This window comes from Triturus cristatus, chromosome 6, assembly GCF_964204655.1.
Source record: "Triturus cristatus chromosome 6, aTriCri1.1, whole genome shotgun sequence".
Classification (NCBI taxonomy): domain Eukaryota; kingdom Metazoa; phylum Chordata; class Amphibia; order Caudata; family Salamandridae; genus Triturus; species Triturus cristatus.
Genome location: NC_140589.1, coordinates 1,226,380,488 through 1,226,395,831, shown reverse-complemented (window position 1 = coordinate 1,226,395,831; position 15,344 = coordinate 1,226,380,488). Strand labels below are relative to the sequence as shown.

General features: G+C 43.9%; 1 protein-coding gene across 2 annotated transcripts in view; it reads right to left on the bottom strand.

Moving 5' to 3' along the window:
- The window catches only part of RSPH3 (radial spoke head 3), a 141,980-nt gene that overhangs the window by 67,061 nt on the left and 59,575 nt on the right, over nucleotides 1-15,344 (bottom strand). For both annotated transcript variants that reach the window (XM_085612147.1, XM_085612146.1), the window contains exon 3: nucleotides 445-586. In XM_085612147.1, the coding sequence (XP_085468273.1) occupies nucleotides 445-586 (142 nt within the window). The remainder of the gene's footprint in view (nucleotides 1-444; nucleotides 587-15,344) is intronic.

Here is a 15,344-nt window from a genome sequence, read left to right as displayed (position 1 = left end):
AAAGTGCAAGAAAGAACTCTGGAGGTCAAAGCCCAACCTAAAGTTTCTGTTTCTTCCCATTTCATCCCCTATATCTAAATCTTCCAGGTTGGGAGTCAATATGGTCATGAACTTGAACAAAAAACGACAGAAAGATAATTTCAAGCAGATATACAATGTGCAACCAACGTTCTTATCGTCAAGTCCTGAAACAATCTCTATGTTTCAATACAAGTCTCCATGCCTCAGAATAAAATATAATTTTTTACACAACTTAGCCCACCACATGTTCTCATCAACTAGGACCATGGCCATGTACCCAACCCATTTCACAAACTACTCTAGTTGTCACTTTGGAAACAACAGCCTTCTTTAGTGTATTTATTTCTGGTATCCCTTTTGGAAACAAAGACCAACAGGTCCAATGAAAAATGAAATCTTTAAAGTCTACATGTAGGGTCATACCTGTCTGAACATCCACATGCTTTCTGCCCTCCACAGCCTCAGGGGTCCTCGTTCGAAGCTGCTCCTTTGCTCTTTTCTTCGCAATAGCTCTTCTATGAAGCTCTTGCTGCCTTGCAAGCTCCAAAGGATCAGGGTGGGCTCCCTAGGAATAGGATTAAGGGAAAAAAACCTTGTAACAGGTAAACCACCATTGAGAGAACATAAAATAGATTGTTTAAAAAAAAAAGACAAACAGGTGTATGTCACAATATCATTGTCAGAAGTCGTCTGACATAAATATTGTGCACTAAATACTGGTTACAAAAATATTGTCCCACTGATAGCTGATTTAACACCAGTGGGACGATATATTCATACACGGTATTTAGGACATAATATTTATGTCATATGGTATTTCTTATACAACATCCTAGTTTCTCCTAGATTTTCTTTTGGCCCTGAGAATGTAGTATTTGACAAAAATAATCTGTCTGACAGACCTTTGAATTCTGTGAATATATCAGTGAATAAGAACAACAGTCTACAAACAATGAAACACAACTGAAGTTCAAGTCTATTTTATTAATCTTCATCATTCATGACAATTCAATTCCCTTCAATTAGTTTCCCGGGGTTAGAAACATTTACCTAGCAAAATAAAGTATTTTCAAGAATCAAGCAAACTGAGGCCACTGCCCATTGCAAGTGCCATCTGGTTTCCACTATGCATCGTAGCATCAAGAATTTTGGAAATCCACTCAATCAAAAAGCATTACCAGTTTGCCCCTCTTAAGTTATAGCAGTGAATACTCCATGAGGATGAGTCAACATGCCCAAAAAAATGTGCAATCCCATTTTGCAAATGTATTGTTCTGTGCCTTGCCCTATGCCTTGTTCTTCATTGGAGAATTGTCATTAGAACTCTAATTGGAACATATTGAGCTGGCCAGCCAATCAAAATTCTCCCTTTGCTGGCAACAGATACTGTCATAAGTCCCCTCAAGGAGCATCCTATGGCAGCCAGAATCATGAACCCCCAAATCAGACTTCATTTTTAGGTCGAGCCTAGCGCAGCGCACATGCACTGCTCTATGGGAGGCTTCTTGCGAGCACTCTAAACTTCCCCGAACCTTCTCTGTGTGGGTCTGGCAACTCCCACACATTCTATTGGCCTTTGCGTGGGGCTTTCAATCAAGAAAGCACACAAATGGCCAAAGGCGGGTGCATGTCCCACCTCTTTGTGTAAAGGTCACTCCCCTGGGGTTTTGCTCTCTGGAGCGAGCAGCGGCGCGCAGTGTGGCAGCTGCATTTCTTGTTTTAATTAGTACTGTTTCTTATTGCAGCAATCTATCTCCCTTCACTGGCTCCTCACCCGCCCCCTTCACTCTTCCCCTCTCTCCCTCCCACTGTCTCCTACCCGAGATATGTGGTGCAAGAGACGTTTATCGCTGCAATCTATCTCCCTTCATTTGCTCCTCTCCCGCCTCCCTCCAATCTTCCCCCCTCTCCCTCCCACTCTCTCCTCCCCAAGATATGTGGTGCAAGAGACATAAGTGTTTTGGCTGTGTTCATCTGCAGGAACGTTGATACCCTTAAGAGGCCTATGCTGCCAACGCCATTTTATCTTTCAGCAACTCTGAATATATTGATATGCCAAAACCATCCAACAAGGTGCCTACTATAGAAAATAAAGGGCACAGAGCATTAAAAGAGGTTTTGTTTTTGTGACGGATTACCGAATGCTCTTTCCATCCGCACTGTAAAAGCAGTATTTTTAAAGGTGTGAGCATTATATGCAATTCCTGCAGCCTCTAGAACGTTCTGGTCGAGTATTGGGATTTTGTTTCGAGGTGGATAGAAATGCCGTGGAGGCATCTGAGCGCAAATGCAATTAAAACCTGATAGTGTGCATGATTAAAACAACACTGAGCACCTGGGCTGTGATTCTTTTCCAAGGCACAACTCTAAGAAGGATAGAATTACGTCGCAGGGCGCTTCCCCTCGCTCAAATTGAAATGCTGTTGTGAGAATTCTTAATAACTTAGCCCGGGGACAGAATTCAAAGCATACAAGTGTTTGAAAGTCTTTCTTCCTCTCAGTTTGTTTAATCTTCTTGGGAAGCTTGTTAAATGAAGAGTTTTCCGCTGGAGGCCTGCACACGGGGACAGTCCAGAAAGCCAGCACATTTCACTCTACAGGAGGACTACAGATGATCCGCTGCGTACCAGGCGTCCCTTGTATTACAGCTCCTTTAAGTGTGTTTGTGTGTGTAGTACTCCAGGCTCTTGGGGCTCGCTCGACCCAGGGGCGTAACGCAGGCCCCTGCGGGGGGCTTAATTTGAGCCAGTGTTTGCCGGTGCGCACATGGGCACTTAATAATTAGCACTTACTCTGCAAAACTAATAACCCCTTCCAAAGGTGAGACCTTTTGGCTATGCCAATGCTTGTTAAAACATTACGTTTGACTGCCTGTCCTTGGCCCACAGTTAGCATGTCGCTATCTTTCGCAGAACTTGTGAAAATTTCCTTTTCACCTCAATACTAATTTGTTATAACATCAGGGGACACTGGTCTGATACAAACTCCTGGATATCTCCACCTCAAGGTTTAACAGTAGGTATGAAAGGTAAACATGTAGTCCGAATTGATGTATTTTCATCTCACTGGTTTAGAACGGTTGCATCTTGTATATCGGAAACTCCCCACTTCATTTTGCAATGCAATCTATAAGTCAGTGGTCAATATCTTATATAAACCTCTGGAAGTGACCACTGAGGGGGAGAGTTCTTCGCACCAGGTTATCACGGGAGGTCCCACCAGACTGCCGGAACATCCACTCTTATGCCAAGAGTCGATCCAGTGATGAGGGGAGCTGAGCTCAGCTGATCATGTTTTCTATCTAAATGCACACTTTCTTCCTGACTGAAGTTGGATACTACAGGTATGTAGTGCAATGGGTACAAAGAAACTCTAGAGGCAAGTTAGCTATTCTATGCTCTCCTAGTGTAACAAATAGAAGTAGAGTTAGGGTGGTAGGAACAGTCTAAAACACGTTAGAATTGTTCATTTTATTCTCGCTGCTAGCAACATGCACAAGTGCAGTTTAATTATATACTGTGAAAGGTTATTATTAATTTATGATACAACAGAATAAGACTGTTGAATACTTGAAAATATACAATCTTATTCTTAGTGCTAGGCCTGACTATGCTATTTTAAGAACGAAATTGGCTTTGAATCACCACTTTCTCCCTGAAGTCTTTATAGTACTGTTAGGAACTCAGAAAAGACAAACACTACCCTCGCAGGAATGCTCAGTGGGTTGTGTGGGGCTGTATTTAAACTGAACTTCCTTACTCAGCGATGGTGCACTGAACTAAGTCCTTGCACCCACGCATTAGGAACCACAAACCTGCAGACCTAAGGTCTAGAATCCAGGATTCACAACACTAGCTCTCAGTTCATTCTTATGATGCACTCAGGTGAAACAATCCCTGAGGTCCCTCCCCCAACACATCCCATATCTAGGTTATTTACATTCACACAGGAAGTGCAGTCAGATCTGAAGCCACAGCTCACCAGGAGCTCTTGAAAAACAGCAACTTGGCACTACCTTTCTTTCTCTCTTTACCAAAGCCAGCGGCGGCTTCTCCACAATGGCGGAGGAGTGCTGCCCCACTGGTTCCCAGACAGCGGCTGAAAAATAAAACAATAATTTATTATAGTTTATTTTTCAGCTGCTGGCCGAGCCAGCGTGTGTAGGATGGGGCGGGACTAGGGTCACAGGGAGGAGAGGTTGCTGCACTTCTAAGTGCGCATATCTGTTTAGCTTGCCATCTTTGGCTGGACAAACAGATATGCACAGTTAGGTTTCTCTGATCCGGTTGTATTTTACAGCTGGGAGGTGAAACACCTCAAACTCCCTGTGCCTGACCGGAGCGTTAAACCAGCCCACTCAGGCCAATCCCGGCACTGCTCTCATAGTATGTGTAGTACGTGAGCAGAGTCTGCATTGGTTGCTGTGTCTGCGCAGGGACTGCCGGGAGCAGAACAGAGGCGCACCAGGATCAGGTATGTTTTATTTAATTTTATTTCTTTTTTTTGAAGGGGGCAGTGGCTAATAGCCTTGATGCGCTTGTGTTGCCAGCATGGCAATTACAGGTGGTAATTAACCCCTTATACACCACCACACCTACGTCTTGGGTCTATAATTGTTGGGAGGGTATTTAACAACAGTTAATGCCCGGTGGTGCGTGAAATAGTATTTAATTAACAGACATAAACATTTATTATTTCTGCGCAACTGCAGGATCTAGAAGTAGAAGTCTTAATACAATGATAAAGACTCAACAAATATTTTAAAACAATCTCACTATGTGGAGGCAACACTGTTGTCTAACATGTGAAAAGTCAAGACCATTGGAAAACAAAAATAGGATTTAAAATCCAGAGAGAAGCATTGTTGACCAAACCCCTTTTTGTTCCCCTTTTTAAAAGGAAAACATTTAAAGAAAATTGTTTTCATGTTTATGTAGCCTTTCGTAGAAGAAAGGCAGCACACGTTTAAGGCAGCCGGGAAGTTCCAAATGCCCAGAAAGCAACCTAGTGTCAGGTGGTTCCTCAGTCCTTTTCACACTGCAGCTTAATATAATACCTGAACACAGGAACAGCTTTTTTTTCTTACAAAAACAATTTTAGAAAATATTTTCGGGTGGTTCCTAGGGTTTTCATCTTTTATTCACAATAATACAGCTTTATGGTGTGAAGCTGTTAGATTTTACACAGTTCTCCTGTATTTTATTTTTTACTCTGTTAGTAGAGACTAAGGGCCTTATTCAAAGTTTGGTGGATGTAACAGTCCTTCAAAGTGTGGTGGATGCCCCGTCTGCCTTAATACAAGTACTTGCAATAAGGCGGAGAGGATATCAGACACGTTTTGATGGAGTATCCTGTCTGCCAGAACTCTAATTTATGCCCTAGGTGTTCAGACAGATTAGAAAACTAGGAACATTTTATCAGGACTGTCCCACTGCTTTTTCTCACTTCATGGAAAAGCACCTCCCTGGTACCTTTTTTTTTCTCTGGTGTTCGAAACTAAAGCTACTGTGATGGGTGTTTAGCCCCAAACCAAGAAACCTTTCAAAATGTACCTCTCATAGTCATAATTCTGTCCTGCGGAGAAAAGCCGATTTTGCAACCATTGATGAAAAAGAGGGCTTTCACCACATGAAGGTAAGGGTGACTATGAGAGGTAAATTTTGAGAACTACTGGGTTCGGGCTAAAACCCCATTAGGGTTTGACTTTTGTTTTAGGACCAGTGCAAAACAAAGGGCTAGGAACCTGTGCCCCTACCATAACATGGCTCAACCCTCAAGGTTCCCTCCAGATTCATCAGCTGTAAAACAAAAAAACACAAAAACAGAAAGATCATGAGGAACAAGATTCTATTCCACTTAGTTTAAATCGCTCACAAGGACCAAAATTAATGGTAAACCTGGAACTCATCGAAGAGCAGTAAAGTGGTGCAGTGAATGCTAACAGATCCTTCAACTCAGATGGTGCTTTGGTTGATAAATATTCTCTCCTATTTCTTATGAATACATTTGGTGAATGATTTTATACGCTGGCTTGTGTCAAAGGGTTTTTGTATTCTGCATTCTTATCCTGTCTAAAGTGGACATAGTAAACCTTGTAAAACTTGATTTCTCTTAAATGCTCTGTAATGCAAGGTGCTACAAATTGGCTGGTGTGATGGTGGCTGTTCATGCAAAATGAGTCTGGGAAGAAAGCATTTTTTACCTTCATCTTCCTGGAAAATTTACTCTTTTCTACCAAGGATGTCGTTCAGCATGATTGGCTGCGTTTGCAAGTTCTCCGCCAACAAGGTTTGGTTTTTTGTATTCTCCTTCCTGCAGTGTTTGACCTCTAACCTGGTGATCTTGGAGCTCCTCGTCTGGAATTAACCTCTCGATATTGTTAGATCTATCTTTCTTGTCCAGCCAAGGTTCTTTCCAAACATATACACCAGCTATCAGTTGATCTATAAAAATGGCTGCTTTTCAGATTTTAATGTGTCCCACTCCATCATCTACAGCAGTTGTGCTGCTCAGAAATATCTTCCCTTATTAGGGAGATCAAATCCTCCACCTCTTAGGTCAGGAATGTCGCTTGGCTATTCTTGGCCGTTTCCCAGCTCCTATGAAACTGTCTATTGCCTCCCAGAGTTTTTGTTTTTAAAGTAAAGTGAAGACACTGAGAGTAGTATCATTTGAAACAGGAGGAATTATTTTAGGCAGTATCTTCATTTTAACACCTGCAAGTCTCCCCATTGACGAGAGCCCTCACATATGCCAGGTTTACAATTCTTTCTGTACAGTCTTTTGCAAAGGGGTTTAGTTAGCCAGTATTAGTGGATCCACCACATAGATTATGGAGTAAGCTTGGACCACCACATAGGTTACGGAGTAAGCTTGGACCATCACATAGGTCATGGAGTGAGCTTGGACCACCACATAGGTCATGGAGTAAGCTTGGACCATCACATAGGTTACGGAGTAAGCTTGGACCATCACATAGGTCATGGAGTAAGCCTGGACCATCACATAGGTCATGAAGTGAGCTTGGACCACCACATAGGTCATGGAGTAAGCTTGGACCACCACATAGGTCATGGAGTAAGCTTGGACCATCACATAGGTCATGGAGTAAGCTTGGACCACCACATAGGTCATGGAGTAAGCTTGGACCACAACATAGGTCATGGCGCAAGCTTGGACCACCACATAGGTTACGGAGTAAGCTTGGACCATCACATAGGTCATGGAGTAAGCTTGGTCCACCACATAGGTTACGGAGTAAGCTTAGACCGCCACATAGGTCATGCAGTAAGCTGTCAACTGAAAAGCACTGCAAAGTAAATAAATGGGATTTTTGCCATATTCAGTCAATTGTTGCATCTGATGTGGGGGGGGGTGGAGTGAACTGAATCTAAGATCTAGACCAGCACGTAATCAGCATACATTGTCAAGTCCTTTTAACCTATGTGAACACCTTGTATGTCCTTATTCCTATGGACACTCTCTGCATGTCTCTGGTGTAAGAGCAAAGACAAGGGGGAAGGAGGCACCTCTGTCTGATCCCTCTTGATATCACAAAGGCGGGGGCAAGACATCATTACCTCTAATAGACGTTGCATAACCACATGAAAGACACCATCTAAATATTTGCCAAAACCAAATTCTTCTGGAGTTGCGCCCAGAAAGTGCTATATTAGGTCCAACTTTAATTGTTGCCTCAGTCATGGTAGGTGCTACCTTCCTACTTTCAGGAAAAAAGAGCTGAATAATTTAATCCAAATAGGGACAGCTGTCTCACAGAAGTCCTTGTAATGGTAAAGCAGAAGTGCATAGCTATCTTGGTTAGGAGACTTAAGCTGTTTGCATGGACTGGTCAAGTTGTGCAGCCTGTTCAAGGTTAGTTTTGTAACTTGTGATTGTTTCAAGTATTTTGATATGAGGCTGGGAGATGCTGCTTTCTCTGTAGAGAGGTCCCTATGAAAAGCATCCTACACAGATATCTGATCACTGGAAGTTGAGCGCAACATTTGTGAACTGAGTCTTGATTATTCTTTTCCATTGCACGTCCAAAAAGAATATATATATGTAAGTTCTTTTAGGCATCGAAAACATAGTAGGTACTGGAAAATAAGTTAGAAGAGAGCTTTTGTCTCCTTTTTTCATGGAGGTAAATAATATCATCTTGTTAGGAAGCAACTTGTGGCATGTGTTTCGCCCCGCGGTGCTCCGTTTCCATTTATACCAGATGATAGGGCACCATGTCAGCAGGTTTGTGTTTTCAGTATCTAGCTCCAATATTGAGTTTTGTTAATACACAATTAGCAGTCAAATGATCGTACATCTCCTATTGTCTGAGGGAGTCTATGAGAATATATGCACATTCTGTAGATCATGAGCACATTCAGTTTGAAGCCAAAATATCTGCTTATGCTAGAAGGAATGGAAACTGAAAAGCAACCCACTCTGCACCTAAAGCCAATGCAAAGAAAAAAGTATTTGTGGCCATGCCCCTTGAGGATTTTTATGGAAGGAATGTGTTTTTACATCTTCAGGTCAGGCTTCCTTCTTACAGAGATACTATATATCAAAGCAGATACTCCACATTTTGAAGTTGTTAAAAACACAGCATTTCCTCAGTTGGAGGAGGGACCCAGCCATAGTGGTACTCCTTTTAAAAGGGGTGACTTCAATCCGTATATCGACAACATGACATGACTGACTGTTGGTGCTCGCGGACTGAGAACGGCAAGATCTACAACTTCTCAAATCTACCCCCAGTTGGCCATCCCTGGAAAGTCTGTGTATTCTGTTCTTACTGGAGCCTGTCACTCGCCTTAGAGTATGAAATACCTAAAGGTGAGGTATGAATGTGGTGTACAGGTGGATTTGAATACACCAGGCTGAGGTTGTTCTAGCCCAGAAGGCGGGTTGCCAGGACAGATAGCATAGGGTGGTTGAATACACAGTCATCCTGCACTTCCCAGCACTGCTCACACCTCTCTTCCCTACATATGACTTTATAGCCAGGTTCCCAAGTATCTGGTTTAAATCACAAACCAATAATGGAAAAAGGAAGGATCATCGGTGCTCCCCTTTATGGTTCACATCAGTTTGGTCACTCCATGTCCTCCAAAGAAACATCCCTTTGATGAAGATTGTGTCCAAGAGACTGGCAACGGCTAAAACCTGAAAAAGGGTGGTCTTCCAAGCATCTATCCCTACCTCCTGGGATAAGCTCTGACAGAAGACGATGGGGACCCTTAACAAGTACCTGATTGGATGAGAAACTGTCAGAGTTGATTGCAATGAGCATGGTGATATTATGGGATGCCTTGGCAGAATCTAATAAACATTGCGATATTTTGGGATGTTTGCCATCATCATGGAACCTAGGCATAGAGATTATTATGAGCAATTCTTTTGTAGGAGTCATGTTTAGGCAAGATGCACTTAAACCAAATTAGGTCCGCCACAAAAGTGGAAGTGGTGCAGCTAGTTTGAGTGCTTTACTGTCTTACTCCGATGATACAAGTTGGCCCTCTGAGCCAGAAAAGGTGTTCCTCTTTACTTGCAGTGCAAGCTCTGGATTGCATGATGGCAAACGTTAATTTGTAAAAATGTAAGTGCCAGGGCTCTTGTCAGGAAGCACATTGCACCCACCCATTTCTCCTGTTAGCGTCGCCTTAAACAGAACCAACTGCTAACCATGAAAGTGGGGAGAAGTAATGGCATAATGGCCTGAGCTGCAGACTTTGGAGCTGGGGAATCAGGTTAGAGTCTTGGAGTCCAACATCCTGTGATTCTGGGCAAATCATTTAATCTCCCTGTAAATGAACGTGTCCTTAACTGGTGCTCATGAAAAGTAACTGCTGGCTTTGAGCACTGGAAACCACAGGCTCAAATTAAGCACTGCGTGATGGACAGGAAACTGGCTGACCTGCCAGCCTTGAAGGACTGCAGTAAAGTTTGCTCTGAGAGGAGGAAGATTGTCCGGCATGCTGGGAGCCCGCCTCACTAGACCTGGAGCGGAGGCCAAGTTGTTCATGTGCCTGCACTGGAAATCACTGCCCAAAGTGTCCAGTGTTGAAGGAGCAGAGACGAGAAACCCGTGCCACTGACCAGCCCAACTGCAGATGACATACATGTGTATGAATGTATGTGTTATTGTATCGAGCAAACACAGCCAAAAGACAGTAGAGTGCTTAACAGGACCAAAGGCAAGGATACAATCAAGTGATTGAGAAGATAGCTGGGTTCTGGGAGCAGAGGTGCACTGTAAATGCATCGTGATGTAGTGCTTTATAAAGAGGCGAGTCTCCAACTCTTTCCTCAGGAGGAGCAGGATTGAGGCAGGGATAATCTTTCAGATCCTGGGTGCATAGACAGTTTTTAGGTCTCGCCTGACCCAGCGCATGCGCTGGTCTGGCGAGACTTATTGAGAGGGCTCCAAAAAGTGCTACCAGGCCAGCCTAGAGCTACAGTGCATGGGCGCGGGCGCGCGCGCCGCGCTTTACCGTTATTACTTTCACGGCTGCACGGCCGCTTTGATGTTTGATCGCGATCACTTTCACGGCCACACGGCCGCTTTGCATAGCCAATAGGTCTCGCTTTTGGGACCTTATAAGTATTTAGTTATGCAACTGTTGCATGACTAAACACTTATAAGGTCCCAAAGGCGAGACCTATTGGCTATGCCAATGCTTGTTTCTTTTTACATTCTTTGTCTCACGTCTGATGGCACTCTGGATACGTGTGTGCAGACAGCCACCAGAGATGGTGAGCTTGCCACCCAGATAGCCCAGAGCAAGCATTCTCAAAGTTAACTGCAGGCGGGTATGAGATTGAAAAGCTCGAGATACAAGGCCGGACTGGCCGGACCCGGCTTCGGGCGTTTCCCTGGGAGGCTGGAAAGAGTGGGGCTCCGGTTTTGTAGCAGTTTTAAAAGCACTGCAAAGTTCTTGTATACCAAGCAGTTTTTGAGCAACAATAAAGGTGTCAAGATAACTCTGGAGATTAATGCACCTAACGGAAAGAGATGGGAGTTTTGTCTAGTGGCAGTTTTGACTCATCTAAGGTAGCGCAGAGGGCTAATATGCCTGCTGCAAAGAACATGTACCATGAACATCAAAGAACACTATTTTATGTACATAGCTCAGTGGTTTACTGGTTTTTGTCACAGAGATTATTTTGTTACTGTGCAGTTCATAAGTTGCAATCGGACTCTAGCACAGTGAGCTATGAACTACCATCAAAGAGCTGCATGAAAACTGCATGGTACAGGTTAGAAAGTTATTTTTCCCCCAGTCTTTCATTATCCTAAAGTTGCTAAAAAAGGTTAGCTTGGGTAGAAATAAATTCTTATTATAACCACTGTGTTATGTTCTGAATCCAGATTGTGTGCATCTCCAGACCTAGCACAAATGCCTACCAGTAGGGATGACATGTGAATCCCACACCTTGTAGTCCCCTTTGCCTTATGTAACATTTTGAAAACACTGATTTACACACGTATGAGTCATTGTCTCTGTATGTGTACATGATCTAAAGTACTCCGACTCGTTACACTGGTATGAGTAGTGCTATAAAACAAATGAAATGCATGTGAGAGAGGGGCTATGGAGAGATGAGAGGTACTGCTGGTGGGTGATAGTGAGGGAATAATTGATGAGCCCCAACAAAGATTGTCGATGTTTTTTATACCGGTGCACAGTAAGGTCATCATTTACTAAGCTTTAAACACTAATAATTAAATATATAAAGACAAATGTGTTGATGAATGCACCATTTTTCAAGAACGCCCCAAAGCCCCACTTTGTAGTGGTCAGGCTCACTAAGCTTTAAACACTAATAATTAAATATATAAAGACAAATGTGTTGATGAATGCACCATTTTTCAAGAACACCCCAAAGCCCCACTTTGTAGTGGTAAGGCTCACTCGCTGCACTCACTATGCACCATATGAGGGTCGGTCTGACAATATTTGCCCGGGCTGCTTTGGGTTCCCAGTCCGGCTAGGTCAAGACACCGTTGGGTTGAACCACTTTGCAGCACGGCTTGGCCGAGGTGCTCTTCCTCCCCTCGATGATGGACGGAGTGTTGGACATTGTAAGCACTCACCCCCAGTCAACTGATCTGGGTTTAATCCATCACCGTCCTTTAGCCCACTCTGCCACCCCAGTTCAGACATGGCCATATGCAAATCAGTCTGAACCTGTGCCTCATGGGAACAGTCCAGCCCGAACTGCCAAGCCATGTCTTCCCTGGACCAGAACCAAGCTTCCTAGGACCGGTTTCTGGCATTTCAGCCGTCTTCAGCCAGGTTTGCTTGTATCCAGTGGCAAAGTGAGCAAGGGACTCACGTCTGAGCATACCCTGCCAACTTATGGCGAACAAAGCAAAAACCAAAGGAAATGATGGACGGAGGGTTGAACATTGTAAGCACTCACCCCCAGTCAACTGATCTGGGTTTAATCCATCACCGTTCTTTAGCCCACTCTGCCACCCCAGTTCAGACATGGCCATATGCAAATCAGTCTGGCCCTGTGCCTCATGGGAACAGTCCAACCCGAACTGCCAAGCCATGCCTTCCCTGGACCGGAAACAAGCTTCCTAGGACCGGTTTCTGGCATTTCAGCCGTCTTCAGCCAGGTTTGCTTGTATCCAGTGGCAAAGTGAGCAAGGGACTCCCCTCGAGGCCGGAGTGCTTCTCAGGGAATAAATCGGGGTGTATGGAGTTCCCCCAATATTTTCAGAAAGGGTACTCCGTTCCCCTTAGCCCAAGAAGTGTCACCTTGTGCACTAGCACTGCAGCTGCCTGCATTTCCAATCACTGTATGCATGTAACCTGGCCTAAGGACATTTACACACCTCAGTCTCACTGGCAGCATCCCACTTATTTGTGGAAGTGGCCCAAAAGGGGAGTTATGTTTTAATCTCTTAATTTACGCATCAGAGAATTTGACACCCTTATCACTTCCATTGCTTAATGAACTGCAAATCAAAGCCCATTTTTGCTTTGAAGCTGGATAAAGAACAGCAGCTGGACAGAAAACATGCACTAAAGGCAATTTTATTCTTAATTAAAAAGAAAATACACCGAGCACAATTTGCTCACTTACTAAAAAGTACTTTAGAAATGTAATTACCAAGTTCAATTAATCAGGATTTATAAAGGGCGGCAATTCACCCGAAAGGTGATTATTCATCTCCGAACTTAGTTACACATCAATATGTGTAAAAATGACGTGCGATTTATAGAAAAAGGCAAAACCAGAAATGAGTTTTGTGGTGATGTTAATTTGCCGTATTTGTAAAATGAGCTCTTGGTCTGCAAGCGGGGACAGATCTAGGGGCATGACATTACTTCCCATAACGTCCTCGTGAATTGCACGTGATAATTACTCCCGTCGCGCTATTTTCCCTGGGACTTGGGCCCTTGTCCTTCTGCTGTGAGTTGCTCTTGTTGAGTGCCAATAGCCACATGCACTAACTACATCGCGCCTTTGCAGCTGCAGAAATTAATGGGGAAGATGGTATGCTGATCTGATGGCAAAGGGTTTATCGAGTTGCCACAGGAGGGCAGTATTACATAACATTTTAGACTTGCTAGCACAGAATACGTTGATATTTATCGAAATAGGTGAGTGCATTCTTCCAAGACACGTGAATGGCATTTAGCTTATGTATATGCAAATGCATTCTCTTTTAAAAGTCGCGCTCTTTTGAATTGTGAAATAAGTTGTATCATTAGATGTCGCCTGCCCAGCGCTTGCTCTGTGCTTACAAAATCTTTTATAATAAAATAAAATCTTAAAGGGGGCTTACAGCCCGTCCACAGCCGACCCATTGATTACTATTCGCGGGTTTCGCCGGTCACTCTCGTTATCTTGCTTCTCATTGGTCAGCAACAGCTTCTTACGTCATCAGGTTGTACTTCCTCTCTTTCCTCGGCTTCAGCTGTTTTGGAGCTTGGACCAAGTACTGTTTCCGGCTGGTGGCTAATGGCTTCCGAAGTACTTTAAAAAAAAAAGTCTTCACCACACTCCATACGAGTGCATGTGCATAGTATGCTCAGTGGGGATTAGGTTTCATCTGAATGCGCACCCCCGAAGTTTGATTAACAGCTGCTCTGCTTAACCCAAGGGCCTCCTTCCTCATTGCGGTACGTGACTAGGATGACCAACCGTGTGTAAATTTCACGGACCGTCTGTAAATTGGACCTCAAATCCGTTGCCCGTGAGGATCCCTTTTACGGACGCCTTTTGTCCGTAATTTTAGGCCTTTCAGGGAGCAGATCTGTTCCCCTTTGAGAGGCCTCAGCTCCCTGATAGTGCCACCTCGCACTCTTCCTCTGAGCACCAGAGCAGCCCCACCCCGCCCATTGTCATTCTGTATGAGGCTGATTGCCACATACAGAATGACAATGGGTCAGTCTGGGCTGGTACAGCATGTGGTGGCCTCCTCCAGCCTCGGTCTAGGGCAGGGCATCCTGTCACATGGAAGTGCAAAAATGCCAAAGGAAAGGATTATAGTTCTTTCAGGACGCATTTTCAATATTATATTCAAGGAAGCCATGGTTGATGCTTTTTTTTATTTTATGAAACTTACAACCATTGACAAAGACAATAGTTTTGGCTTGTTGTAGGTGTAACGTTACTTATTCTAGGTGTAACGTTACTTGTTGTATTATATATCTGGATGCAGTGACAGAAGCAACAAAAATACCAGTCGGGCGGCGTATTATACTAAGCACAGATTTTTATCTTAGGTGTTTTAAGCCATGCCCTTAATTACATCGAACACCCCCTTTGGAGAGACCCTCCTAGTTTTTTCATCCCACTTAAGGCTCTGGAAACAACACCATGTCACAGTTGCCTCACGTCCAGGCACTGTGCATCATGCGTGACTCATGCCTTCCACTTTTTCAGATTGCCTATGTGCAGGGGCATAGTGAACCCTCCCCCACCCCTTGCTTTAGGAACTACAGCGAGGGTGGAGTTCTTGATGGGTCTCTTCTGTCTGCAACTCTGAAGACAAAGGCTCAGCTCATAATTAATGTGAAAAGGTGAGTAAGTAAGTGAAGGGATGGGTGGATGGATGATTGAAATGATGGATGAATGAGTGAAAGGGTGGATGATGGGCTAGTGAATGGGTGGATGGATGAGTGAAATGATGGATTGATTGATGAATTGATAAGTGAAAGGGGGAATGAATGGACGGCTGAGTGAAAGGGTGGATGTAAGGCTGGATGAGTGAGTGAAAAGGCAGGTAGATGGACAAAAGGATGGATAGAAGAGTGAAAGAGTGAAAGGGTGGATGGATGAGAGAAAGGATGGATGGATGA